We start from the raw sequence: 26,546 nt of genomic DNA, 5'->3' as shown, positions 1-26,546 counted from the left end.
TCTTTCTTCATCACCTCTGCCTAACTTCCCTGACTTCCTTTAAGTCCCAAGTAAAATCCCACTTTCTTACAGAAAGACTTCCCTGGTTCCCCTAAAATTAATCTGTTGGTTATTTTCATTTTATATGGTATATATACTTTGTACATAGTTGTTATGTTATGACCTTCTTTAGGGCAGGAACTTCTTTTTGCCCATTTTTGTGTGTCCTCAGTATTTAGCCCATAGAAGGCACTTAATAAATATTTTTTTATTTTACTTAAGTGATTATTACATATAAAATACCGTACTGAGCAATGGAGGAGATGCAAAGTTTATATAAATTATAATCCTTATGTTAGGGTATAGCTTATTGTCATTTTATAGAGTGGTCATAATAATACTTGACAGATATATTGCAGAGATGCAAAATAAAATACTGACAGGTCTAAAAGGGAAGATCACAAACAACTGTCACTCAATGAAGATGTCATGTAAAAAAGCAACAGTGAGTTGGACTTTAAAAATTGGATTGGAATTCAGGCAAATAGGAGAGGAGACATTCCTGGTCAAGGGAATTATAGGCAGGAAAGTTCAGTAGGTTATAAATAAAGTAGGTCAGCATGAAGAAGTTTCCCAAATTTGCATCCCCTTAATTTCTAGTTCTTTGACACTACAAAAAGAGCTGCTATGAATATTTTTGTGCATAAAGAGATTTTTTCCTGTTTTTTTCTCCTTGACATAGACGTCTGATAATGGACAAAGCTGAATAATTTTGGTGGCATAATTCCATATTGCTTTCCAAAATGGCCAGAGCAATTCACTGTTCCACCAACAATTTCAAATAAGTTAACCTATGAGCAAAGCACTTTACCAACCTTAAAAACATTATATAAATATGATTATTAATTATATCAATGTGCCTATTTTCCCACAATACCTCCACAATATATATGCTTTTTCTCTTGTATTAATTTTGCCCATATAATGGACCTGAGAAAATTTTCATTTCTCTAATTAATGGTTTAGAGCACTAATGAGGTTTATGCCTCTAATGAGGTTTATGCCTCATAGATGACGAATTTTAGCTAAGACATAGTATAAGATCACTTGTTGAAGATTGTTAATTTTTTCTATTTAAATGGAAGCTATTCTGAAATTCAGTTTGATTAGTTGTTTATATCTATAAATTTTTTTTAAACTTTGTATAATGAAAAGAGCATGATCTTTCCAAATTTCATTGCAGTTAATTTAAGTTGTTGCAGTGTATTTCTAGTTCTTTTCAAGCAAGTATGTATCCAAAAAATGATGAACTCACAGATGTAGAATGACTTAAAAATATCTGCATCACTTGGTCAGTGGTTTTCTATGTCATCTGTATTTAGTATTGTCACTGAGATTTTGTAGTTCAAATTGTATACTTAAACAGTGTTTAGGGATCTTATTCTTATGCAGTTTCCATTAACATCTGCCTCTAATATCCTAACATGACAGAGGCAATATCGATTTCTCAGAGGCTAAGCCAAAATATCCCAAATTTCTGACAAAACCTACTTTAAAGCAGGATGAAATTTCTATCATCTAAGTCAGTGATGGGCAAACTATGGCCCACGGGCCAGATGTGACCCCCTGAAATGTTCTATCAGGCCTCATGATATTATTCCTAATCTGACGAATACAATGAATATGATACAATACAATGAAACTTCCAGAGAGTTGCCTTAGAAACAGACTGACAGATGAGCATTTCCTTTCCTTTGGCCCCCCTCTTTAAAAAGTTTGCCCATCACTGATATAAGGACTAGACTGACCTGGTTAAGTTAAATAAAAGTTAATTATATGGTTGGATACCAAGAGTTAAATTATTTTGGTCAAAGCAACTTCTGAAATAGTTTTATCTCCTAAGGCCCAGAAGGAAATTTCAGCCTGCTTCTATTAAAAGATGTGTGCCCCCAGAAACATGGTCTAGTTGAAGTCAGAAGTAATATATACACAGATCTCACATTGGTTTCATCTTTTGGGGGTTGTCAGAACCCTGTTAAAACTGTAAGTAAAATTCGTTTGACATGTGCATTAATCTACCTAATGAATTTTTTGTTACTAAAACAGGAACCAGAATTAACTGATGACCATGAAGAAAAGAAGAAAGATTCCAAAAAATCCAAAACACACGTTCTTGAAAGGAGATCAACAAGAACAAGGAAGTGTATAAGTTATAGGTAGGAAATTTGTTTCCATGATCACAATGCAGGGGGGGGGGGGAAGAAAGGTTTTTTAGATAATTACAGAATCAGCTCAGTGTGCCTCCATGTTAGAGTGATCAGAGTTGTATTTTTATCTATTATTAGGCATAGTAGTATAGTAGAATGTTAGGTTTGGAAGGGATCTTTTAAATCACTTGTTCTAACTCCCTCATTTTATGAAAAAAAGAGAGTTGAGGCTCTCTGAGATTAAGTGACTTGACCTTGGTCAGTCATCCTGGTAGTAGCCACACCCAGATAAAAACTTTTGTTCTGCTTCAAGTTCATTGTGCTTTGCACTAGTCTACTGAAAACCCTAAAGGATTTATTTGCTGGTTATCTTGGAGAAGATGTCATGATTCTTTGCATTTAAGACCTATAAAATTAAAGGCAGGCTGTTTTTGTAGAACATTTAGTAGTATGGTTCCTTGTACTTTTATTTCACAGACTTCATCACTGATCAGGGAATGAGAATCACAGAATTTCAGCATTAGAAGGCCAATTAGTACAACCTACACCTGAATATGAATCCCTTGAATATGGTAGGCCATTCTGGAAAGCAATTTGGAACTATGCCCCAAAAGTTACTAAACTATGCAAGTCCTTTGACCCAGCAATACTACTACAGAAGAGAAAGAAGGAAATAAAGGTCCTGTATGTGCAATATGCCCAAAAAGTGATCTCTCACATTCTGTTTGAGGACCTCTGCTAAAGGAAAACTCATTTCTCCTGAGGCACTACATTCTATTTTGTACATTTCTAATTATTAGTAAGACTTGACTAACGTGAAGCCTAAATTTACCATTAGGACCAAGCAGAACAAGACCCATGATACTGGCTCATGAATATCTTTTAAAATCTTGTAGACAATTGACATATCCCTATAATCTTCCTTCTCCAGACCTGTCCTAATTTCCTTCAGCTGATCTGTGTGTGCTTTCAGGGAGTGTGGTATAGTGGAAGAAACCTAAATTTCCAATCTTTGATTATGCCTCTTGGCATAACTACCAAAAGCCTATCTACACACACTTATCTGTGTGTGTAACATAGACTTCTTGGTGAGGAATCCATGTTGATGTTGTGGAATTATTTTAAGAGAAGTTGATTGTGTTATTTATCTTCTCAAACTTGCTTATATTTCCACTAGAAACCTCCACTGCTTTAGGAATCCAAAGATATAGAGAATATAATTTTTGCTAAAGCAGCTGGCTTTCTGGTTTGGTGCTATCCCTACCAGGATCTCAGATACAGTACCTAGTGTCTGATGGAAAGGACCAAAGGCTTCGATGCCAAGTGCATGTTTGATATCTTCTCAGTATATGTCATCCTCAGTCACCCTGGTATGCAGCTAAAGATCTGTGGCCATGTGTAAGTTCATTATTGTCCCTAGCACACTGCTTATACTCTGGTGTTATATCCATATCCCACCTCTGCCACCATTTCTCAGCAAATGCTCTTTTATGTTAATTCCATTTACTTGTATCACCCTGTCCAAATCCCTATTATGGCTGTCATCTACATGTGTCCAGATTACTCTACCTTCTTTATTCGGGAATTTAGTACCTAAGTAGTTTCCTTACCTGCCCAACCCCTTCCCTCATATTCTGAGCAGCTAAAATGTATATAATCTTCTAGCTATTCCCTCAGCTCCCATAACCTCCATCCTCCTCATAGCCATCCTCAGGAATAGTATAGGACTCAGCATCCCATGTACCTGTGCTGTCTCCATGGTTTCGAACCATGAAATTCTCCTCACTGTTTATAATATCTTATAAGAGCATCCTCTCTTTCTGACACTTCCTAGGCCTATTTTTTTTTTTACATTATTTTCCTTCCTACTTGTTAACAGCATACCCAAATTGACCTCTGTATTTGATGCAACCTGCATGCCATCTCCTATCTATGTATCTTTGCATTGGCTGTGCCCAATGCCAATTAAATAGCCAACACACTTTTATTAAGTCCTGCTATCTGCCAGGGTGCAAAGAAAGGGGCAAGGAATATCCTCCTTACCTTTTTTCAGAATTACTCTTCCTTAAAGATGCTACTCAAGCATCTTGAGCATTTTTGTGAAACTCTTCTTGACCCCCCCTCAACTATCCTTCCTCCCTAAACACCTTGTATTTACTTTTATCTCTTTTCTTTATCTTTTTTTCTACATATACTTATTTTTGTATTTGTTATCTGGACAACTAGGTAGTGCAGTAGATAAAATGCTGCAGTCTAAAAGACCTGAGTTAAAATCTGGTCTCAGACATTTACTTAGCTATATGTCCCTGGGTGTGTTATTTAACTAATAATCTGTAAAATTGGGTTAATAACACCACCTACCTCCCAGGGTTATTGTGACAAGCAAATGAGGTCATAATTGTAAAGTGCTTAGTACAGCACCTGGCACATAGTAAGCACTATAGAAATTAACTAGTTGTTTTTATCTCCTCCAGTAGGTTGTAAGCTTCTTTTGATTAAAAATTATTTCATTATTTTATTTGCACCTCAGGTGCCTAGCATACTTCCTGAAATATAGCAGGCACTCAGCAAATGCTTACTGGTAAAAAAAAAATGTTTACTGGTAGATTATTTTTTCATCCTTAGTGCTGTTTCAGTTTATGTCATCTCTTTATTATTAGCCCAGGTCCGTCATCCTCATTCTCTTCCCACTTTCCTCTCTTTCACAGATAACCAGTCCAATTGTACATTGCTGTCTTACCATTTATTCCCCTAGGCTACCATTTACTCTCTGCCAGTCACCCTCATCCACTGTCAGCCTTCTGTATCTCTCCATTTGCTGAATATTCCTAATGGAAATCATGCTTCTGCACTGGACCTACAACCAGTTCATATTTTCTTATCTCTGCCAGGCCTCAGTCCTTTCAGTCTTCTCATTTCCTCCTGTGTCCTCCACCAAGAACTATCCCTTTTAACACACACACACACACACACACACACACACACACACACACACACACACACACACACACGCTTAAGAAGAGAAAAAATTATGAAGTGAAATAAATTATATTCAGTGTTGCATATATTCACAGACCCTACAGCCATTGCAAAGGAATTAGAAGAAAGTGTCTTCTCATATCTCTGCTTTAGGGTCAAAATTATTCTTTTTAATTTTGCAGCATTCATTTTCAGTTCTTTTAAATTTATTATTCTTTCCATTTCCAATGTTATAATCATTATGTATATTTTCCTGGCTTTCCCTAATATACTTTGCATCAATTCATGTGAGTCTTTCCATTTAATGGAGAGGAATATTCTGTTACATTTATGCATCATAATCAGTGGGCATCTACTCTCTTTCTAATTCTTTGTTACCAAAGGAAGTACCCCTATAAATATTTTGGTGTATAGTAAACCTTTCTTTTTATTAGTAACTCCTTTGGAGTATATGCTTAGTCTTAGAATCCCTGGGTCAAAGCATATGGACATTTTAGTCACTTTTTTCACATAATTCCAAATTACTTCCTAAATGATTGTGCTAATTTACAGCTCCACCAAAAATGCAATCATATTCCTATCTTTTCACATCCCCTACCATACTAACCCTTATAGACCTAACTTTTATCGTCTTTGACAATTTGCTAGGTGTATGGTAAGACCTTTAGGGTTCCTTGCTTTGTGTTTCTCTTATTAATGATTTGGAGCATTCTCTCATGGTTTTTAATAGTTTGCAATTCTTCTGAGAACTGTTTGTTTATGTCCTTTTATTACTTCTCTATTGGGGAATGGCTTTTGTTTTTGTGTATTTCTCTTTGTTGTCTATATATCTTAGATACCAAACCCTTATCCAAGAAATTTGGTACACAGATTTTTTCCCAGGCGATGACTTCCCTTCTTATCCTAGGTGCATTAGTTTTTCGCGTGCACAAAAGCTTTTCAATTTCAGGTAATCAAAATTATCTCTCTTATTCTTTGTAATGATCTCCATTCCTTATTTGGTTAAGAATTCATCTCCTACCCATAGCTATGAAAGATATGTGATGTCCTTTTTTTATGGTATGATCTTGAATATTTAGGTCATGTATCCATTTTGAATTTATATATGCTTTTACATGTTCACTAGAGCCTAATTTTTTGCCAGACTGTCTTAAAGTTTTCTCAGAAATTCTTAACAAATATGGACAAGTTCTTTTAATAATTTAAACTTTTAGGTTTATTGAACAGTTGTTTATTGCTGTTCCATTATTTCCAATTTTCCCTTGTTTGGTTTGTCTCATATTTTTCTGTTTTTAACCAATACTAAATAGTTTTCAATGTTTGCTGCTCTATAATATAGTCTGAGGTCTGAAAGTACTATTCTTCCTTTATTCCTACATGTTTTTCATTATTTCCCTTGATATGCCAGATCTTTTTCTCCAAGTGAATTTTGTAACATTTTATTTAGTTCTGTAAGAGATCCCTTTGGAAGTTTCAGTAGTATTGCTCTGTCTGTAAATTAACTTTGGAATGTTGTCAGTTAGTCCTCAGAAGAGAAAATATATCCCTGAAAACATATATTAGCAAAATAGAAAAAGAAAGTATTAATGAATTGAATGTATATTTACAAATTCAAAACCCAACAAATAAACCAAAAGTAAGCACAGATGAACTTATCTTGAAATTTTAAAGATAAATAGATTAGGTAGAAAATAAAAAGGTTGGAAATGATCAACAAAAAAGCTGATTCTTTGGAAAACTAACAAAAATTATAAATCTTTAGCCAACATAATTCAGTCAATCAACAGGTATTTTTTTTAAGCTGCTTCTGTTTTCCAGACACTCTACGTCCTTAGGTCCTAGGATAATATATAAGTACAGAGAAAAATAATCTTTTTTCCTAAGGAGCTTACATTCTAACTGGAATGATACAGATAGGCATGTATGTATATGTATACACACACATACACTTATCACTTATGTGTGTGTGAATGTTAGAATATAAGTTCATTCTTACTTACAGAGGATATTATTTTTATATATGTAAAATATACACAGCATACAGTCCATCCCTTGTTATGTTGATGTTCACTTATCGCAGCTTCACTGTATTGCAGGTTTTTAAAAAATATATATTTAATTCCATATTGCAGAGTTACACTTATCACGGCACACTACTGACTAATGGAATTAAAGGCAACCAACCACAGCACTTTGTTCTATATCCTGGGCACTGGTTGGCTCAGTGACTAGGTTAATAAGTGTAGAAAAGGTTTATAGGAGAGTGGGAAGGGTTTATAAAGCCTTAAATATATATATAATAAAATAAATATAGCGCCGCTACTTCACAGATTTTCGCCTCTCATGGAGGTCTCTGTAATATAACTCCCACAATAGATGAATGATCACTGTAAAAACAAGATTAATTCATAGATATATGCAGTTTTACAAAGTAGCTAAATACAAGATAGTTTGGCAAGAGAGTTTAGGGTATCAAGACTTCTTCCAGATGATGGTGCCGGATCTGCTTCTTATAAGAAGAGAGGGCCTATATAACGCAGAGGTAAGGAGAGATGTAATTCCAAGCATGAGGATCAGCTAGTGAAAAGGCCAAGGAGAGGACTGTTGAGTCTGAGGACCAAAAAGAAAGCCAGTTTATAAGGACTACAGAATATGGGCAGGGAAGTAATGCCCCAGGAGGATTGAAAAGTAGGTTGGGACTAAGTATGTAGGACTTTAAAAATCTAAACAGAGGAGTGTATTTTATTCAGAGGTTATTTGGAAGCCATTAGAGTGATTGAGTAGAGTAGTCCTCCTGGTCCTTCAGACTCACAACGTAGGATTTACCCTGGATTCCCCACTGTCTCTCACCCTCTATATCCAAGATGTTGGAACACGTCTCCTCCTTTTCCCTTACATTGCTATCACTCTAATGTAGGCCTGGACTATTAAAAGCAGCCTGTAGGTGAATCTGCCTGCCTTAAATATTCTTCCACTCCAATCCATTTTCCACTCAGCCACAAAAGAATTTTTCAGAAAAATGAGTCCAACATGACCATCCCTACTCAAAAAATTCCATTGGCTCCTTATTTTCTCCAGGAACAAATACAAAATGCTATATTTGGCATTTAAAACCCTTTACAACATAGTCTGTCTCCTACCTTTCTTTTCTGTTAACAGTACCCCGAATGTCTCTTTCATATCAGTCTTAACAAATGAATGACTAATACCATTACTCAACATATTTTTCTTTAAAATAGAGAATAAAAACACTCCTCCAAATTCCTTATAAAACCAATATAGTCTTAATGCCTTACACCTGAGAAGGATAAAACAATGAGAACTATATAAATTGACATCATTAATTAATATCAATTCAAAAATTATAAATAAACCCCAGTCTAGATACAGCAATTTATCCAAATAGTCATTCATTCAGACCAAGTTTTATTTGTACCTGGTACAAACATAGTTGACCATTAGGAAAACAATCACTGTAATTATATTGAGAATTTAAAATGTCTAAAACCATTTGATTATTTAGATAGATTCAGAAAAAAGGCTTTGGCAAAGTACAGCATTCATTTACCCTGTAAACTCTGCAAAGTTCTAATATCTATAAAACCAAAAGCAAGCATCATATGCAATTGGAGTAATCTTGAACAGACAGGGATTCTTAACACTTTTTGTGTCATAGACTCATCTGACATTCTGGTGGTCTATGGACCCTCTCTGAGACTAATGTTTTGAAAAGGTTAAGGGAAATATAGAGATTAGTAAAAATGAAGATGTAATTTTTTTTATTCTAGTTCATAACCTTTTGAAATATATGGGGTCCATTGGGGATCTATGGGCCCTAGGTTAAGAACCCCTTTTCTAGAAGCTTTCCCAGCAAATAAAGAACCAAAGCAAGGGTTCCCACTTTCCCTGCTTATTATTTGATTAACTTCTAGGAATGCTAGCAATAGAAGTAAGAAGAAAGAAAGAATTTGAAGGCTTAAAGAAAGGAAAAAGACAAAGCTCCCTATTTTCTAATGACATGATGATTTACTTATAAACTCCTAGAGAATCAACCAAAGAAGCAACTAAGACAATAGCTCTAGCAAAGTTGTTGAAAATAATCTGACAAAAAAAAACTATTTCTATAAAGTAACATAATCTAAGAAGCAATACAAGGGTAATCTCATTCAAAATATTCAAATACAAGGGTAATCTCATACAAAATGCATAAGACAAATAGCTGGAATGATATTTAATGCTCATGGCTGGGCCTTCCTTTACCAATATAATAAAAATTATAATACCATTGAAGTTAATTTACCATTTTAATACTCTGCCAAATCAAGCTACTAAAATGGATGGTGTAGATCAGATACGATAACAAAATTCATTTGGAGAAATTCTTTTGCTCTTATTTGATTTGCTATCACTCTTAGGAGCAGATAGTTTAACTTTTACCATGTTTCCTATGCCCATTTCCTGGTTTTCCCTAAAGATGTCTTCACCTCCCACTTTACTAAGAATATGTAGGCCATACATTGTAAGCACTCTCATTTTTCCTGTTCCACACCTTAATTCCTTCTTTCTCCTCATTCATCTTTACCCACTCTTTCCCCCTTTACCTTCATCTATTAGTTGGTTCTTCTTTTTGCCAATACCAACTCCTGAGATTATACCCTCTATTATTTCTTTTTCCTTTTTCACCTCAATTTTCAATCTCATCCTATCTGACTCCTTTCTTGTTGCCTACAAAGCTATGGTCTAACCCAGTGATGGGCAAACTACGGCCCACGTGCCAGAGGTGGCCCCCTGAAATGTTCTATCCCACAGCATGACATTATTCCTAATCTAACGAATAAAATGAGTAGGATACAATATAATGAAACTTCGAAAGAGTTGCCTTAGAAACAGACTGACAGATGAGCATTTCATTTCCTTTGGCCCCCTCTTTTAAAAGTTTGCCCATCACTGATCTAACCTGTCTTTTCTTCATAGTTTCATAGATTCAGTGTTTGAAGGAATCTTAGAGGTAATGAAATCCAAACCACCCATTCTACAGATGAGAAAACTGATGCTCATCAAGGTGAAGAGGTTTTCCCTAGGTCTCACAGGTTGTAAGGTGTAGTCGTATTAAAAACCACTTCTGATTTAAAATGCAGTGCTATTTATACTGTACCACACTTAACTTACCATCCTGTCAAGGTCTCAACTTATAACTTTTTTTTTTTTACTGCCAAACTCCTAGAAAGAATCCTTTATATTTTTCACTCCTCAGCACTTTATTATCTGGATTCCCAAGCTTACTCCTTATCTCTTCCCAGCATTACTATAAATCTTTTAATTCCTAAATCCAACATTCTTTTCTTAGTCCTCATTTTCCATGACCTCTCTGCAGCTTTTGACACTACTTGACTAATTGCTCCTCCTAGGTACTTATTCCTAGGCTTTGACATTGCGCTCTCCTGGTTTTTCTACCTCAGGTTCTCCTCCTCGGGTAATTTTTCCTTTTCGGTCTCCTTTGCTAGAAAGTATCATGTCTGGTTAATGTGGCTATTCTGCAGAGTTCTATCCTAAACCTTCTCTCTTTTAACTATATTTTCTCCTTTGGTGATTTCATTTGTTTTCATAGTTAGAATATCATTCCTATATAAATGATTCCCAAATATGTGTATAATTAATAATAATAATAATAATAGCTAAATTTTACATAGGGCTTTAAAGTTTACAAAGCATTTTACATATATTACCTCATTTTATTCTCCTAACAACCCTGGGAGGTAGGCACTATTATTGTCTATTTTATAGATGAGGAAACTAAAGCAGAGGTTAAGTAACTTGCTCAAGGTCACACAGCTAGTTTTTGAGGCAAGATTTTTTAAAAATTCAATTTAATTTTCAGTTCTGAATTTTCCCTGGTACAAGACTTGAATTCTCAGATCTTCTAGATTCTAAACACTTAACATTTTATCTACTCTACCACCTAGCTTCCTCTCCAGAACTTATTTGTCTCCTGAACTCTCCTGACCTGCATTATCTGGACGGCTACACATGGCAACTCAGATGTCATCCCTTACGCATCTCAAACTCAGCATGAACCAAATGAAAATGAGCTTCTCCTCTAAACATACCTATCCTCTGACTTCTACTATCTTTTCAGTCACCTGGGTTCAGTCTTTGTTGATGCACCTCTCCAATATCCAATTGGATATTGCTAAAGCTTGTCGAATTCATCTCCACCATATCTCTCATATTCATATTTTTCTCACCACCCCACAACCCCCAGGTCATATCTTCTCATCTCTAAGGTTCAGTTTAACTGTGAAATGGCAACAAAATTTGCCCTACCACCTTACAAAGATATAAAGAAAATGTTTTGTGAACCATCAGTACTATGTAAATTGGAGTTGTTATAAGTGAAGCCATATTGTTTTGTGTAAAATACTCAAGAAGAGGCACTATAAGATATCAATGTTTACATGAAATAAAGGTGATATCCACATCATCACTTGTTAACTTTGACCTCTGAAGGCATTTCCTAAATACAGAGACACACTGTCTTCTTTGTTTCTCTGAAAGAGCACATTAATGGGTCTTCACTTCCCACTAGCTTATTCATTTTAAAGTTCTTTTCTTTTGTTTCTGCCATGCACTTTACATAAATAAGTAAATTGTGCACCCTAAAGCATGCACAGTAGGGTGAAGGGGAGAAACAGGCAACAGCAAGCTGGGTTGTTCTCTCTGCTTTATTATTGATTTGATATGTAATGATGGGCAAGTTACTTAACTGTATTTGGGTTAGGTTTTCACATCAGTAATATAGGACAGTTTCTTTAACATTATTTCAAACCATAATAATTCTAGTTCTATATATGAAGTATTATGTCTAAGGTTTGATGTAAACATTATGTGATTATTTTAGATTTGATGAATTTGATGAGGCAATTGATGAAGCAATTGAAGATGATATCAAAGAAGCTGATGGAGGGGGTATGTCTCTATTATTTTCAATTCTGTCAAAAATACATTCCACATACCCTGGTTTAAATAGTTCTGTTAAATGATATCAAAGCATGTAAGATAATAAGCAATCCTTATTTTAAAAATAAATGCTCTTGAAAATAATTGAGTTATCAAAGAAGCTAATGGAGGGGGTATATCTCAATTATTTTCAATTCTATCAAAAATACAATCCACATACCCTGATTTAAATAGTTCTGTTAAATGTTATCAGTGCATGTAATATAATAAGCAATCCTCATTTTAAAAATAAATGCTCTTGATTGCAATTAAAGCATAAAACCAAGCTTTACTTATCTTTAAGGAGTTTTTCTTCTATATTTTCATTGTGTATATTGAAAGTATTTGTTTTTGAGCCCAAGTGGAAAACCAAACCAAAGGAAACTTTTCTTAACTTAAAAGTATTTGTTTTCAGAAAAGCTCATTGATGACTTTTAGACAATCTATTTTTCACCTTGATTTCACCTTAATCAAGGATTTCATAATCAGGATCTCTAAGTTTTGTTACAGTAAAACTGAGGAGTAGTTACTATAAGGGTAATTATGTTTCCCTTGGTCATTATGCCTAATGAATTAGAAATTAAGGTTTACTCTGACCACAGCTGCCCTTCATAATCTGATCCTCTCAGGACAGCTTAGTTTTCTCTTGAAATTGACAAAAGACCAACAAGTCAGCTTCTTTTTATTTATTTTTTATTTTTATTTTTCAAACTCTTACCTTCTGTCTTAGAATTGATGCTAAGTATCAGTTCCAAGGCAAAGGAGCTCTATGGACTAGGCAATTGGGGTTAAATGATTAGCCCAGGGTCAAACATCAAGGAAGTGTTTGAGGCCAATTTTGAACCCAGGACCTTCTGTCTCTAGACTGACTCTCAACAAGTCTGCTTTTAACAGATCTCTGTTTTCCCATGAATACACACTGTGGATTCAGAGAGACAAAACAACTTGCACCATAGAAGGAATCACATCCCAAAAGCTATAAGGATATCTATGCAATGGATGGTGGTCTTAAGTGTTGTGGCTATGGAACCCCATCCAAATTTATTCAGCAATAATTTAACTTCTTCAAGCAGAGGCAAGTGGCCAGACCAGGTTGCTAGCTTTGGGAGTATTGATTCTTATTGGCTACTGCCTTTAGAGAGAGAGAATAGAGTCCACTGATGAGAATGTGCCCTATTCATATAAATATAAGTGCTTTTTTTAGGTCCTTGAAGATTGACAGTTTTATTGTTCTACTGTATTTGATGAACCCCTCTCCTTACCTCATGACTTTATGAAAGATAGAATGACTTATTGATGATACATGGTTGTTCTTTACCTCTTTTGGATAACCAGACATATAAATTATAGATTCTATCAGCCTTTGTTTTCTAGCTAGTTACCCAAAAGCCCTTGAGTGTGATGGTGCCACATCCATTCATAGGAAAGCTAGAAAGCCTGTCTAATAAATCAGTTCCCTGAAGGAGAGCCAAGGTGGAAATGGCCTTTTGCCTCAAGAGTCTACCTTTTTTTTTTTTTTAACCTAGATGAATTTTTGTTGCTTTTTATTTTCAGAGACAACATTGCTTTGTAAGTTGAGAACTAACTCGGTTTCCTAGCCCACTTCTGATGATCATTATCTGTGTGACCATTGCCAGGTCTTATAACCTCTCTGTGCTTTAGTTTTCTCATCTGTGAAATAGGCACATTATTAATTCTAATGCCTATCTCATTGGGCTGTTATTAGTCTGGATTTTGATCTTCTCTTTAAAACTTCACAAACATGAGAGTGCCAAACTGTTATTGCTGTTAATCAGGCCAGGCACAGCATGGCCAAGACGCTTCACTAAACAGAAGTCTGTTTGGCACATCCAGAGGCAGCCACCAGCAGTTGTTTTTTGAGATTCTCTTGACTAGCTTGTTTTAGAGTGAATTCTAGGACTCTGGGTCAGCAGGTTGAGGCAGTGAGAAAACTGCTAATTAGTTGAAATAGAGAAGGAAAATGAAGGATTGCAGAGGAATGACGAGGTATTCTTTACATACAAATAAATTAAATATTCCATTTCCTCTTTTTTTCATTCTTTTGTGGATATAGGAATTGGCAGGGGAAAAGATATTTCCACCATTACAGGTCATCGAGGGAAAGACATCTCAACCATTTTGGAAGAAGAAAGGAAAGAAAGCAAGAGGCCACAACGGGCAGCTGCTGCTCGACGGAAGAAACGGCGGCGGCTGAATGATCTTGATAGTGACAGCAATCTGGATGAAGAAGAGAGTGAGGATGAATTTAAGATCAGTGATGGGTAAGTTGGAAATGGTGAAGCAGAGCCTGTACAGGCCAGCAGTGACCCAAGCAGAGATGTTTGAAGGCCTTACTAGGTCAGTTCTTACTAATGGTGACTAGAGAGAGAGAACATAAACCATCAAAGAGAAATTCTTTGTAAATTGCAATAAAAATCAGTCTTGAATTAACTGCTTCAAGTTTTTCATTTTTATCCCACTTTAACCCCACCCTACATGGAAGTGTGCTACTTAAAATGTTTAACACTTCACCTTCACCAACTATTTCTTGAGCATCAGTTATATGTAAAGCACAATTAATTTGTGCTGTAAGTGATTTTTTTTCCTTCCCCAACCCTCTCATCCCTTTCTTTTGAATCTCTCCTATACATTTATAACATTCTAAATTTTAATATGCTTATTTATGTAAATATCTTATTTTCCCTATTAAGGTTGTAAATTATTCTGTTCTTTTTCACATTTGTTGCCTTAGAACCTATATCCATAGCACAGAGCCCTACATATAAAAGATATAGTCACTAAATGGGCTTGGGATTATGTATGTGTATGTTTTGTTTAGAGTTTTTTGCATTGACAACAAAGAGTTATTCCTCTTGTTTTAGTGCCTTCAGGCACTTATAATCTGGCAATTGTAATTTTATTTTATATCTATGTCTGGAATCTTCATAATTTACAGAGTGCTTAACATAGACCATCTCACTCAGTGAGGAGGTAGTTTGACTGTTATCCCCATTTTACATAATTTCTGAGTTTTAAAAGGAAAAAAATTCAGGCACATGACTATTCTAATTCATGTTAGAGCCTTTCTCAGTGCTAAAGATGGCAGCATAAATTAGTACAAGACCTGGGAATTGAAACTTGGTCTCCCAAGTCTTAGCTTGTGTTCTCAATAAACATTCCCAATTTAGTCTTTATTTTCTACAATTTTTACCTTTTGAACAGATCTCAGGATGAGTTTGTTGTGTCAGAGGAAAATCCAGATGAGAGTGAAGAGGAACAGCCCTCAAATGAAGATAGTGACACTGAATTCTGTACCCGAAGATCCCGGCGACACCACTCCAAGCCAATGAGGCAGAGCAGGCGTTTGCGAAGAAAGACAGTGAAGAAAAAATATTCTGATGATGATGAAGAAGAAGATTCTGAGGAGAATAGTAGAGCATCTGGTAGGAATGACCCTTTTATCAGCATTTTTGTACCACATTCTTGCTCCTTCATTTTAAAAGGCTTAAAAATTTTTTTTTTACTTCTGTAATGTTCAGATATAGTATGAGATATCTCTTCTTCCAGATGTGTTTTTCTCTTTATTTCCTATATTTTTAATTCAGTTATATTCTACCAACATTAACTGAGAATCTGCCATGTCCCAAGCTCTTTGGGTTTCAAAAACAAGTAAAATATTTCCTGGGCTTCGAAGAGTTTACAGTCTAATTGACAAGAAAAGTTGTAAACTTAGACAGGTATCGTGTCTCCTAGCATAGTACCTTACATGTAGAAGGTGCATGATAAAGGTCAATTGAATTGAATTGAAGATCCTGTAAAGGAGTAAGAGTTTAGCTGCATGCTGGTGTTGTTTATGGTACCTTTGGTCCTGCCTTAGAAAGTCCATATTGTATTTTAGCTATACTCTGTGCTGATAGTATGTAGAAGGGAGTTGTGATTGTTCAGCAAGTTAATTGTAGATGTTTCCAGGCTCAGAGTGCACCTTACCAGTATTTTATGGGAAATCTCTTATTTGTAGATATTCTGTAATACTTCTTATATCTGGACTATCGTTAGAATCATGGATGAGAAGAGATCTATTGTAAAAGGGGAAAATGGGAAAGATTATGGTTGGGCTGGATATTTAAAGTTTGGTCACCAGGGATCGGTTACTCAATACCAAATAAGAGGCCTAAGTCAGGATGACTTTTATGGTGGTTTATTTACACTTAGGAAGGTTGAAGATAGGGAAAATGAGAGAGAGAAACTCTGGCCTGGACCAGAGGCCCTAACCAGGAAAGCCTCAGAGGCCCCAGCAGAGGAGTACAGAGGTTAATTAAACAAGGCTTCTAGCCACAAGGCCTCCTCCAAGAAGAGAGGCCTCCCTAAGGCTGGAGCCTCCAGAAATGCTAAGGGAAGAGAAAAAGAGTCAGCCTAATTTACCCACATGACAATTCAAAGGGAAGCAGTCTGAGGTCTCACCTGACCTCCTTCAATGCCAAGTTCAAAGGGCCAAAAGCCCTGTATGGGAAGTTACCATCACATTTAAGACAGCAGCCTGGGGGCAGCGGGGTAGCTCAGTAGATGGAGAGTCAGGCCTAGAGACGGGAGGTCCTGGGTTCAAATCTGGCCTCAGCCACTTCCAGCTGTGTGACCCTGGGCAGGTCACTTGACCCCCATTGCCCACCCTTACCAATCTTCCACCTATGAGACAATACACCGAAGTACATGGGTTTAAAAAAAAAAAAATAAAAAGACAGCAGCTTTTGTCACTTCCTGCGTCCACCTCCAGTTTCTCATGGACAGATGGCAGCCTCAACACTGTTTTGGTCTCCCCAGGGGGCAGTCCCTTGTTTTTGATTTGTCACTATCATGTGTGGGTCACAGACCTCCCCCTCCCCACTTAATTCTAAGTTGAGTGGGGTGACATTATTTCACTTGGCTAAAGTCTAAAGAATGAATGAGGGTGTGCCAATTCCATTTACATACTATTTACCTTCCTGATGAAAGGGGCTGTAATGCCAATAAATGCTTCTTCTTTTTTTTTAAACCCTTAACTTCTATGTATTGGCTCCTTGGTGGAAGAGTGCTATGGGTGGGCAATGGGGGTCGAGTGACTTGCCCAGGGTCACACAGTTGGGAAGTGTCTGAGGCTGGATTTGAACCTAGGACCTCCATCTCTAGGCCTGACTCTCAATCCACTGAGCTACCCAGCTGCCTCCTTCAATAAACACTTCTTAAGTACATACCATGTACTATTAGGCAAAGAATGACATAATTGCTTCCCCTACAGAGTTTGCATTAATATACTTACACAGTATACATGTATATACAAAATAGGAGTAATTACAAATAGTAACAGCGTTTATATATCAACTTAAGGTTCAAAAATCCCTATACATATATTATCTCATTTAATCCTCATGATAACCCTTATGATGTTGTAGTTCATTTGTAACCAACGCATGGTAACCCCATGTGACTTTTTCTTGAGAAGGATACTGGAGTGGTTTCCCATTTTCTTCTCAAGCTCATTTTTCAGATGAAGAAACTGAGGCAAACAGGATTAAATGAGTTGCCCAGGGTCACACCTGAGGCCAGATTTGAACTCAATTCAGCCTAACTCTAGCCCAGTGTTTTATCTGTTCAGTCACCTAGCTGCCCCACCCCTATAGGTACTCTTAATATCCCTATTTTACGAGTAAGTTGAGGTAGACAGGTGAAATGACTTGCCCAGGATCATATACTAAGTGTTTGAACTGGAGTATTTCTGACTCCAAGTACAGTGTATTTACTCACTGTGTGGCCTAGCTGTGTTTAGCAGGGTACTTAAATACAAAGTGGTTAGCAACAAGAGTCATTAACAGTTGGGATGACACTAGGCTTCATAGACATGCCATTTTTCACTCTTATTTTCTTCCTTTAAAAAAAAGTGTGTGTGTGTGTGTAACAGATATACATGTCTTCTTTCACAAAATAATGAATATGGAAGTGAGTTTTATATGATGACATGTATAAACCAACCTCAAATTGCTTACTGTTTCAGGGAGGGAGGGAAAGAATTTGGAACTCAAAATTTTAGAAAATAAATGTTAAAAATTGTTTTTAGGTGAAATTGGAGGAGAAATAAAACATTTCTGGACAATAGAAAAGACTTCATACAGAAGATGGTAGCTGAGCTTTGTCCAGAGGGATGAGGCAATGATCTTTAGGGCAAAAGGGAAGAGGGAAATGCATTCCAGGGAGGATGGACAATGTTCCCTGAGCCTTAAGGTGTATACATTTTAATGGGGAGAGGGGGTGCCAGTTGACATGTACAACTTGGATCCAGTGCCGAGACAGATAGGCAAGAAATGGGACGCTGTGGATAAGAAATCAAGAGACCTGTTTAGTTTAAGGGTAGATTTTGGTTGGGGTAATAATGCACAGTGAGGTGAAGGGAACATAAATTAGGCCCATGTTTTAAAGGACTTTAAAGATGAAATAGAGGAATTGATATATTATCCTGAAGGCATCAGAAGCCATTGGAGTATTAGTGAGTAGTGGAATGATATGGTTAGATTTGTGCTCAAGTTAAACCCTTTGGCAACAATGTGGAAGATGGGTTGAAGAGAGGAAACAACAGCTACATACTAATAAAATATGTACAGGATTTCATTTTTCTTTATTTTCAGGGCCTGGGAGGGTGGAGATTGGATGGAGAGAAAATAAATTCTTCATAACTGAAAAAAAATTAAAATGTTTTAAAGGAGAAAAAAAATAGTCTAGTTATGAGTCTGATTGAACTGTAGCTACATAAATTGAAAGAAAAGGGGTAACATACCAAAAAGAGATCGTAGAGGTAGGAATTGGATATATGGAGGGAGAGAGAATCAGGAGTTGTTGAGCACCAAGGTTACAAACCTAGAAATCTGGAATGATGGTTATTGACTTCTAAAGGAAGTTTGGAAATAGGGAAGGGAGAAAGTAGATTTGGAAAGAAATTTTTTTTTTTATTTAAAAATTTTTAATTGGTTTTTTTTAATATATTTTACTTTGGTGTTTTGTCTTGTGTTTTTTATAATTTTATATTTTTATGAGGAGAAGAGTAAAGTAATGAATGTTCTTTGGCCACATTGTCTTTAAAGTATCTATGGAACATTCAGTTTGAAATGTTCAGTTGGTAGTTGATACATAGGATGGAGGATCAAGGGAAAGACATAGCTTTTTTAAAAATGGGGCTCTTTGAGTAAGGAAGGGTGAATTGGGTCTGTTGAGTGTGGAAGTGGACATTCCATTGTATCATAGAACAGGATCATCTGATGACATGACCTATCAGTTATGAATGTGATCTTAGATCATGAAGTAAAGTTCAGATAAGTGATATGGAATTTTTCACATGTTCAGTTTTTTGTTGGGGGGACGAACCAGAAAACTTTGAGGAAGTCATACTTAAGCTCATGAAATAACAGCCTAAAGAATGCTGTCTGATGTGATTCCTCAGTCAGATTTACTTGATTTCCTGTTTGAAGGGAGGTTTCTAATTAAGAAATTAACTGATCTAAAAAAGCATCCATAAAATTTAAAAATATAAACAAATTGGAATTTGGGCTAGCTAATCTCAAAGAGCCTTTGTAACCTTAAATTTTGTGGTCCTGGTGGGAAAGAGCCCTGGACTTTGGTGATATCATTTTTAGTATATTGACACAACCTAGCCATGAGCATCAAATAATTCTCCAGGTGTTTTAAGTTGCTCTTTTCCTTTAAAAAAAACCTCTTATTTTCTGCCTTAGAATTGATCATTGAATATTGATTCCAAGACAGAAGAATTCTAAGGACTAGGCTTATTCCGTAAGCCACCTAGTTGCCTCCAAAGTACTTCCTTTTAAAAAAAATTTAAAGAGTAGGGACAGCTAGATGGCTTAGTGAATAGAGAACCAGGCCTAGAGGCCAGAGGTCTTAGGTTCAAAAACTGGACTCACGACACTTCCTTACTAGCTGCATGTCCCTTAGAAAGTCACTTAACCCCAATTGCTCAGGTCCCCTACCACTGTTCTGTCTTGAAACTTATACTCAGTATTGATTCTAAAGCAGAAGGTAAGAGGTTTAGTTGTTTTTTAAGTACTTTGTATTTGAATCTATACTGGCCTTTTGTGTGATTTAATGAATCAATCCTCAGATAGTTTAAATGTTTTGTAATTATTTGAAATGGGATTTTTTGTTTTTTAGTAGTTTTTTTCTCTTTACCAGTCTTTTAATTCCAATTAATACCAATGCATTTAATTTTTTTTTTTAAACCCTTACCTTCCATCTTGGAGTCAATACTGTGTATTGGCTCCAAGGCAGAAGAGTGGTAAGGGTAAGCAATGGAGGTCAAGTGACTTGCCCAGGATCACACAGCTGGGAAGTGTCTGAGGCCAGATTTGAACCTAGGACCTCCTATCTCTAGGCCTGGCTCTCAATCCACTGAGCTACCCAGCTGCCCCCCAATGTGTTTAATTTCTTGCTCTCATCTTACTGCTATTGCCAACACTTCCAGATGTGTAGTAAATCATAGTGGTGAGAGTAAAGGCATCCCTACTTCAATCCCACATTTGTTGAGAAAAGATTCTAGTATTACATAGGACACTTGCTCTTGATTTTAGATACAAACTTCTTACAATATTAATGAAAGGCTCCTCTATGCCTATACTTTGTAGAGGTTTTAGAATAAAAGAGTGCTCTGCTTTGTTGAAGGCTTTTTCTTTGAGATGATCCTGTAGTTTTTGATGTTTTGGTCTTTAATATCATTGCTTATGTTGATTGGCTTCCTAATGTTGATCCTTGCAATCTCTGGCATAAATCCCCCTTTGTCATAATGAATGGTTTCTTGGATAAATCACTGTAGTCTTATTTTGCTGGATTTTGTTAAAATTTTTTTGAATCAATTTTCATTAATGATATTGGCCTATAGTTTTCCTTTCATTTTTTATCTTTCCCAGCTTTAGGTAGTAGAACAACTATTTGTGTTATTAAAAAAATTATTTTAGGGTTTTTGAGAATAATTTGGGGTTGTATAAGTAATAAAAAATTTGATAGCCAGACCCAGAGACAAGAGGTCCTAGGTTCAAAATTGGCCTCAGACACTTCCTAGCTGTGTGACCCTGGACAAGTCATTTAACCCCCATTGCTCAGCCCTTTGCCACTTTTGCCTTGGAAGCAATACACAGAATGTAAGGGGTTTTTTTATTGTTGTTTCTTTTATTCTAATTACATTGATTTTACTCATGATTCTTCCTTAATGTACCTCATTTGTTACATACGATAATTTTGTCCATTTTTTTCTCTCCCTCCTTCCTTCTTCCTATGTATCCCTTTTGTTTCACCCTAAATTTTTTTTTTTAGAGCATCTCAACATAATCAATTCATACCAATGCTTCCTGTCTATGTAGACTCCTAACTGCCCTAATAATGATAAAGTTCTTAGGAATTATATGTATCAGCATGTAAACAATTTAACCTTTTTAAGACTCATGATTTCTCTTTATATTTACTTTTTTATCTTTCTCTTGAGTTTTGTATTTGAATGTCAGATTTTTCTATTTAGCTCAGGTCTTTTCTTTAGGAATGCTTGAAAATCCTCTTTCATTAAATATTTTTTCCCTGAAGGATTATACTCTGTTTTATTGGGTAGATGATTTATTGGCTGTGAAGTTGAACTCTGTTCACCTGAAGGTGATGAGGCACCATCCCAAGCTTCCGGCTTTTTTGTGCTATTCTTTTCAAAAGTAGTTCTGGGGGGTTTACAAACTTTTAGTGCTTCTAAGGTATTGTTATCTGGGGAGAGGTGTCATCACTGCTTCCCTGGTTTATTCCCCAGCTCCCCTGCAGCCAAAAGCAGTTGTGCTTCTCTTGGCCCTGGAACTCTGAGCAGAGCCCTGTCCCCTTGTGACTGACCACAAGCACTCCTCTCCACCTTGAAACTGTTATCTAGAACTATGTATATATAGGCAGTAGAATTGCTCGACAGTTCCTATTCTAGCACCCAGGTTCCATTCAGAGTCTCCTATCATCTCTTTTCTGACCAGTTATCTACTGACTGGTCTGAGAACCCCAGAAACTGCTTCCCCTGGTGATCCCACAACTATCTCCAAGGGCCCACTGTTGGTGTTGCTAACACATGGGCTTCAGGCTGGTGTCTCCATCCTGGTATCACAGACCTCTCCTCTGAATCTCTTTAAGTTGGATAGAGAAAATGTCTCATTACAACCTATTATTGGCTACATTACTCCTGGATTCACTTTAATTTTATTTTAAAGTTGTTTGGAGGGGAATATTCTGAGAGTTCAGCTGGGTTGCTGCCTTGTCTCCTCTATCCTATCTTGGCTCTACCCTAGACTCACTTTTATCTGGCAGCATTCTAACTCTAAACAACCTATCTCTTAAGTCAACACTTTGTTAAGATAGTTTTTAAAGTTCTATTGTTTTATGCCCAACTTTGTTTGGGAATTCCTGGTTTAATTTTATAGACATTTTATATAACAGTGGAAGTTTCTAGTTTCTAATGTATAAAATTTCTAATTTCAACAAAAACTAATGGGATTCTCTGCCTTTTTGGGTTTTTGTTTTTATCCAATATCCGTTTCAACAGAGAGTGATTATAGTGATTACAGCGAAGATTATCTGGAAACTAGACGGAGAAGGTCAAGAAGGAACCAGAAAAGACAAGTTAACTATAAAGAGGACTCAGAAAGTGATGGTTCCCAGAAGAGCTTCAGATATGGGAAAGAAATGAGACGAGTTCACAAACGCAGGCTTTCCAGCTCAGATAGTGAAGGTAAGGAATAGGATTTTGGTTTTGCTGAAACTTTGTTACCAGGTGGGATATTAGCCCCAAATGGGACTTGAAAAATAAAGTAAGATTACTATGAGAATTTTTCATAAAATTGAACTTCTTGCTTTTCCTGGTTATTAATTCTGTTTTTATCATAGTATTTAGCCTTGTGATTGTTTGGGGCCCTTCTGCCACATCATCTTAAAGGCCACGTAAGCAGAGTCCAAAGCCTACTCTAGGTACTTAAGTTCTGGAAGGGCTATGTGTGTAGTCCTGGTAATGAAGACTGTGTCTGAGAAGCCTAGAAAACGTTAGAGTCTCCTTACCATACTGTCCATGGTGTGATGGATTATTTTAGTCACAATAACTCTTTAATGACATTTATCATCTCATAGATATACTGATAATTTGCTTTGCTGGAAGAAGTGCTCACACTGATGAAGTTACAGATACTTAAAGTAAATAAGGTATATGAAGAACTGTAGAACAAATGTCTAGCTTTTGTTTCTTGCTTTAAATCTTTTAGTTTTGATTCAAAATTAAATCCTTTCCTTAAGACTCCAAGCCATGCAATTGTTTTTTCACACCTGGGGGTTGAATTTCCTTATTGGATAAAAATTAGATCCTTCTCCAGAGTTCTTATTTTGTAGAATTACATATTCTTGGAGTTCAAAGGACTATTAGGGATCATTTAATATAGTACCTATTTCAAATATTATTCATGAATAAATCAAAAGATATTAATTGGGTGCTTACTATGTGTCAAACCCTGTGCTAAGTGCTTGGGGTACAAAAGAAAATGTAATATACCTTGCTCTCAAAGAGCTCTCATTCAATTGAGGGAGATAACACATAAAGTTCAGCCATAGGGCACATGGAAAGAAAGGCCTAGAAGTCCTAAGAGTCCCACTGTGAAATAGATTGCAAAGACCGGAGGTCCTTTGGCACTGTCAATAAGTCAGATTACAGTGCTAGATTTCTGCATTGTGTAGAAGAATGGTCTGAAAGACCATAAGGAAAGAAGAGAAAAGATCTTCTTAATGTGCAATTGCACTACAAATAGTAAGGTCTCGTGATTCTCTGTCTCCACAGAAGGGACAGAGTTCTTGGTACCATCTCATCTAAGCCCAGTGAACTATCTATCTAGCAGCCTAGATGGGCTCTGAGCTGGTGCAGGCACGTACAAGGCAAGACTCCCAAAGTCTTTTTTTCCTTTGAACTAAACATTTTCATAACTATATTTGTACATTTTTTAAAAATGAATAGCCAATAGGATAAAGTATAGGGCTAGATAACTTCAGATATTCCTTCCAAACATAAAATCACATAATCATAAAATAATGTAAATATGAGATGATGATATTTCAGAGCTCTGAAACAGCAACGTTTTAGGAATTTATTTTGAACATGACGTGGTTCTTCCTTTTCTTATACTATAAATTTCCAGTTATTTGAAATCCATAAAATGGATTGTTTTAGTGCTTCCCTATCCCTTCTCCCAAACTCCTTTTATCCCTCTTTCTCCATTCAACCACTTCACCATTAGGTCCTGGTCTGCTAACAGAACACTTGATGAGAAGGTTAGGTATCAGGTATTTTGAGCAATAGAGTTCAATGTCTTTCTGGAAGTGTATTTTACATTCCAAAAAGAAATTAATTTTATATTAACCATTGTGCATTGCATGTACTCAACATTTAATAATTGTTGAATTAAATAATTTTGACTATACTACTTCTCTCCTCCATTAGTATCATTTAGCATTTGTTGAATTGGTTATAGATTTAAGAAAGTGTGTAGAAAATAATTCTGTTTTTTATTTTGTTATTTCCTAGTGTTGACATTTTACTGCACTTAGTGAATTCTTCATTCCTTAAGAGTTAAAAGCAATGCCATTTCCAGAGTAAGGTGGCCTATTAATCTATATTCTCCTACAAGCATTTAAAGATATGTAATTTTGGTTTGAATGTTCTGTCCATAAATTAACATGTGGTCGCCTTGAATTTGGTATCTAGTTCTACCCTGTTTCCCAGCCATCAGGATCTGAGTTTTGTACTATTTGTTCAAAATCCATACAAACATTTATCAAATTCCTACTATGTAATTCATTATGCTAAATGCTGTAGGAGACTCAAAGATAACTGAGGAAACATAATCTGTGCCCTTGAGAAGTTTATGATGTAATAACTACAGCACTTTGCCTTACTTTGAGAACTAGAGGTGAGAGGGGAAGAGAAAAGACTTGTTAGTGTGTATTACAGTCAATCTTGTCAGTTCATCGAACAATACCTTTTGGATATAAAAGAAGTTATGTATAAATTTCTCCCAAATTTGGATTCAAAGGTTTATGTCATTAACTTAGTGGGATGAGGGGCAAAAAGAAAATTGAGATAATTCTTGACAATTCTTGTGAATTGTTACAAAAGATAGTAAGTATATGAAAATCTTTATGAAAGACAGTTGAAGGATAAAAAACTAAACGTATCTTCTTGTTTACTACATTATAAGCTTCTTTGGGGCAAAGGACATATTTAAAACCATATATATGCCTTCCCAATGCCTAGGACATTGATTTGCACATAGTAGGAGCTTTAAAAAATGGTTATATTTATGAATTGAATGAGGCCAAGGAAAAGGGGTGGGGAACAATTTTAGAGAATCTGTTTTCCATCGGATTTGCTAATGGCTTTAAGTCTGCTACTCGTTCCAGAGAGCTACATGTCCAAGAATTCTGATGATGATGAACCAGCTAAAGAATCTCAACGGTCGGTCCGAAAGCGAGGTCGAAATACAAATGACTGTTCTGAAGCAGAAGCGGAGGAGGAGGAAGGCCGACCTGCTCGAAAACGACTGCATCGTATTGAGACAGATGAAGAAGAAAATTGTGAGAATTCTAATGATACTGTGGAACAGCCTATAGCAGCCAGCAAGCACTCGGTATCATCACATGGGCAGCATGATCATGCCAGAAAGCCCTATAGGATAGACAGTGATGAGGAAGAGGACTTTGAAAACGTTGGGAAAGTAGAAAGCCCATTGGACTATAGCTTAGTGGACTTGCCTTCTGCCAATGGACAGAGCCCTGGCAAGGCTATCGAGAACTTAATTGGCAAACCACCTGAAAAGCCTCAAGCCCCCAAGGACAGCACAGCCAATGCCAGCCTAGCACCCAATGGGACAGGTAGTGCACAGGAGGCAGGAGCACCAGAAGAAGAGGAGGATGAACTTTTAAGAGTGACTGACCTTGTTGATTATGTCTGTAACAGTGAACAGTTATAAGACTTTTTTCCATTTTTGTGCTAATTTATTCCACGGTAGCTCTCACACCAGCGGGCCAGTTACTAAAGCTGTTTTATTTTTCCTAGAAAACTCCACTACAGGATCACTTTTTAGAAGCAAAAATTTCACCAGTCCCTGCAGTCTTTCTGTGAAGTGACCAGTTTTGAACTTTGAAGATAAATAATCGCTGTAAATTCCCTTTGCTGTTTTTTTTTGTTTTTGTTTTTGTTTTTGTTTTTTGCCTCCTCCTCAAGTTCATGGTCCTTGGTAATTTCATTCATGGGAAAAACAAAACACAAAACAAACACATAAAAACCCCATATTCTAATAACAACAA

The 26,546-nt window shown here is 36.2% G+C and overlaps 1 protein-coding gene across 1 annotated transcript in view; it reads left to right on the top strand.

The window, feature by feature from the left end:
* RSF1 (remodeling and spacing factor 1) overlaps positions 1–26,546 on the top strand; it is a 128,927-nt gene extending 102,381 nt beyond the window's left edge. The window contains exons 11-16 of the mRNA XM_044668927.1: positions 2,086–2,195; positions 12,064–12,131; positions 14,236–14,443; positions 15,384–15,604; positions 22,750–22,935; positions 25,641–26,546. Of these exons, the coding sequence (XP_044524862.1) occupies positions 2,086–2,195; positions 12,064–12,131; positions 14,236–14,443; positions 15,384–15,604; positions 22,750–22,935; positions 25,641–26,209 (1,362 nt within the window). The 3' untranslated portion in view covers positions 26,210–26,546. The remainder of the gene's footprint in view (positions 1–2,085; positions 2,196–12,063; positions 12,132–14,235; positions 14,444–15,383; positions 15,605–22,749; positions 22,936–25,640) is intronic.

This window comes from Gracilinanus agilis, chromosome 3 (genome assembly GCF_016433145.1).
Source record: "Gracilinanus agilis isolate LMUSP501 chromosome 3, AgileGrace, whole genome shotgun sequence".
Taxonomy (NCBI): Eukaryota; Metazoa; Chordata; class Mammalia; order Didelphimorphia; family Didelphidae; genus Gracilinanus; species Gracilinanus agilis.
The sequence above is the reverse complement of the archived record's forward strand: the minus strand, read 5'-3'. Positions and strand labels throughout refer to the sequence as shown.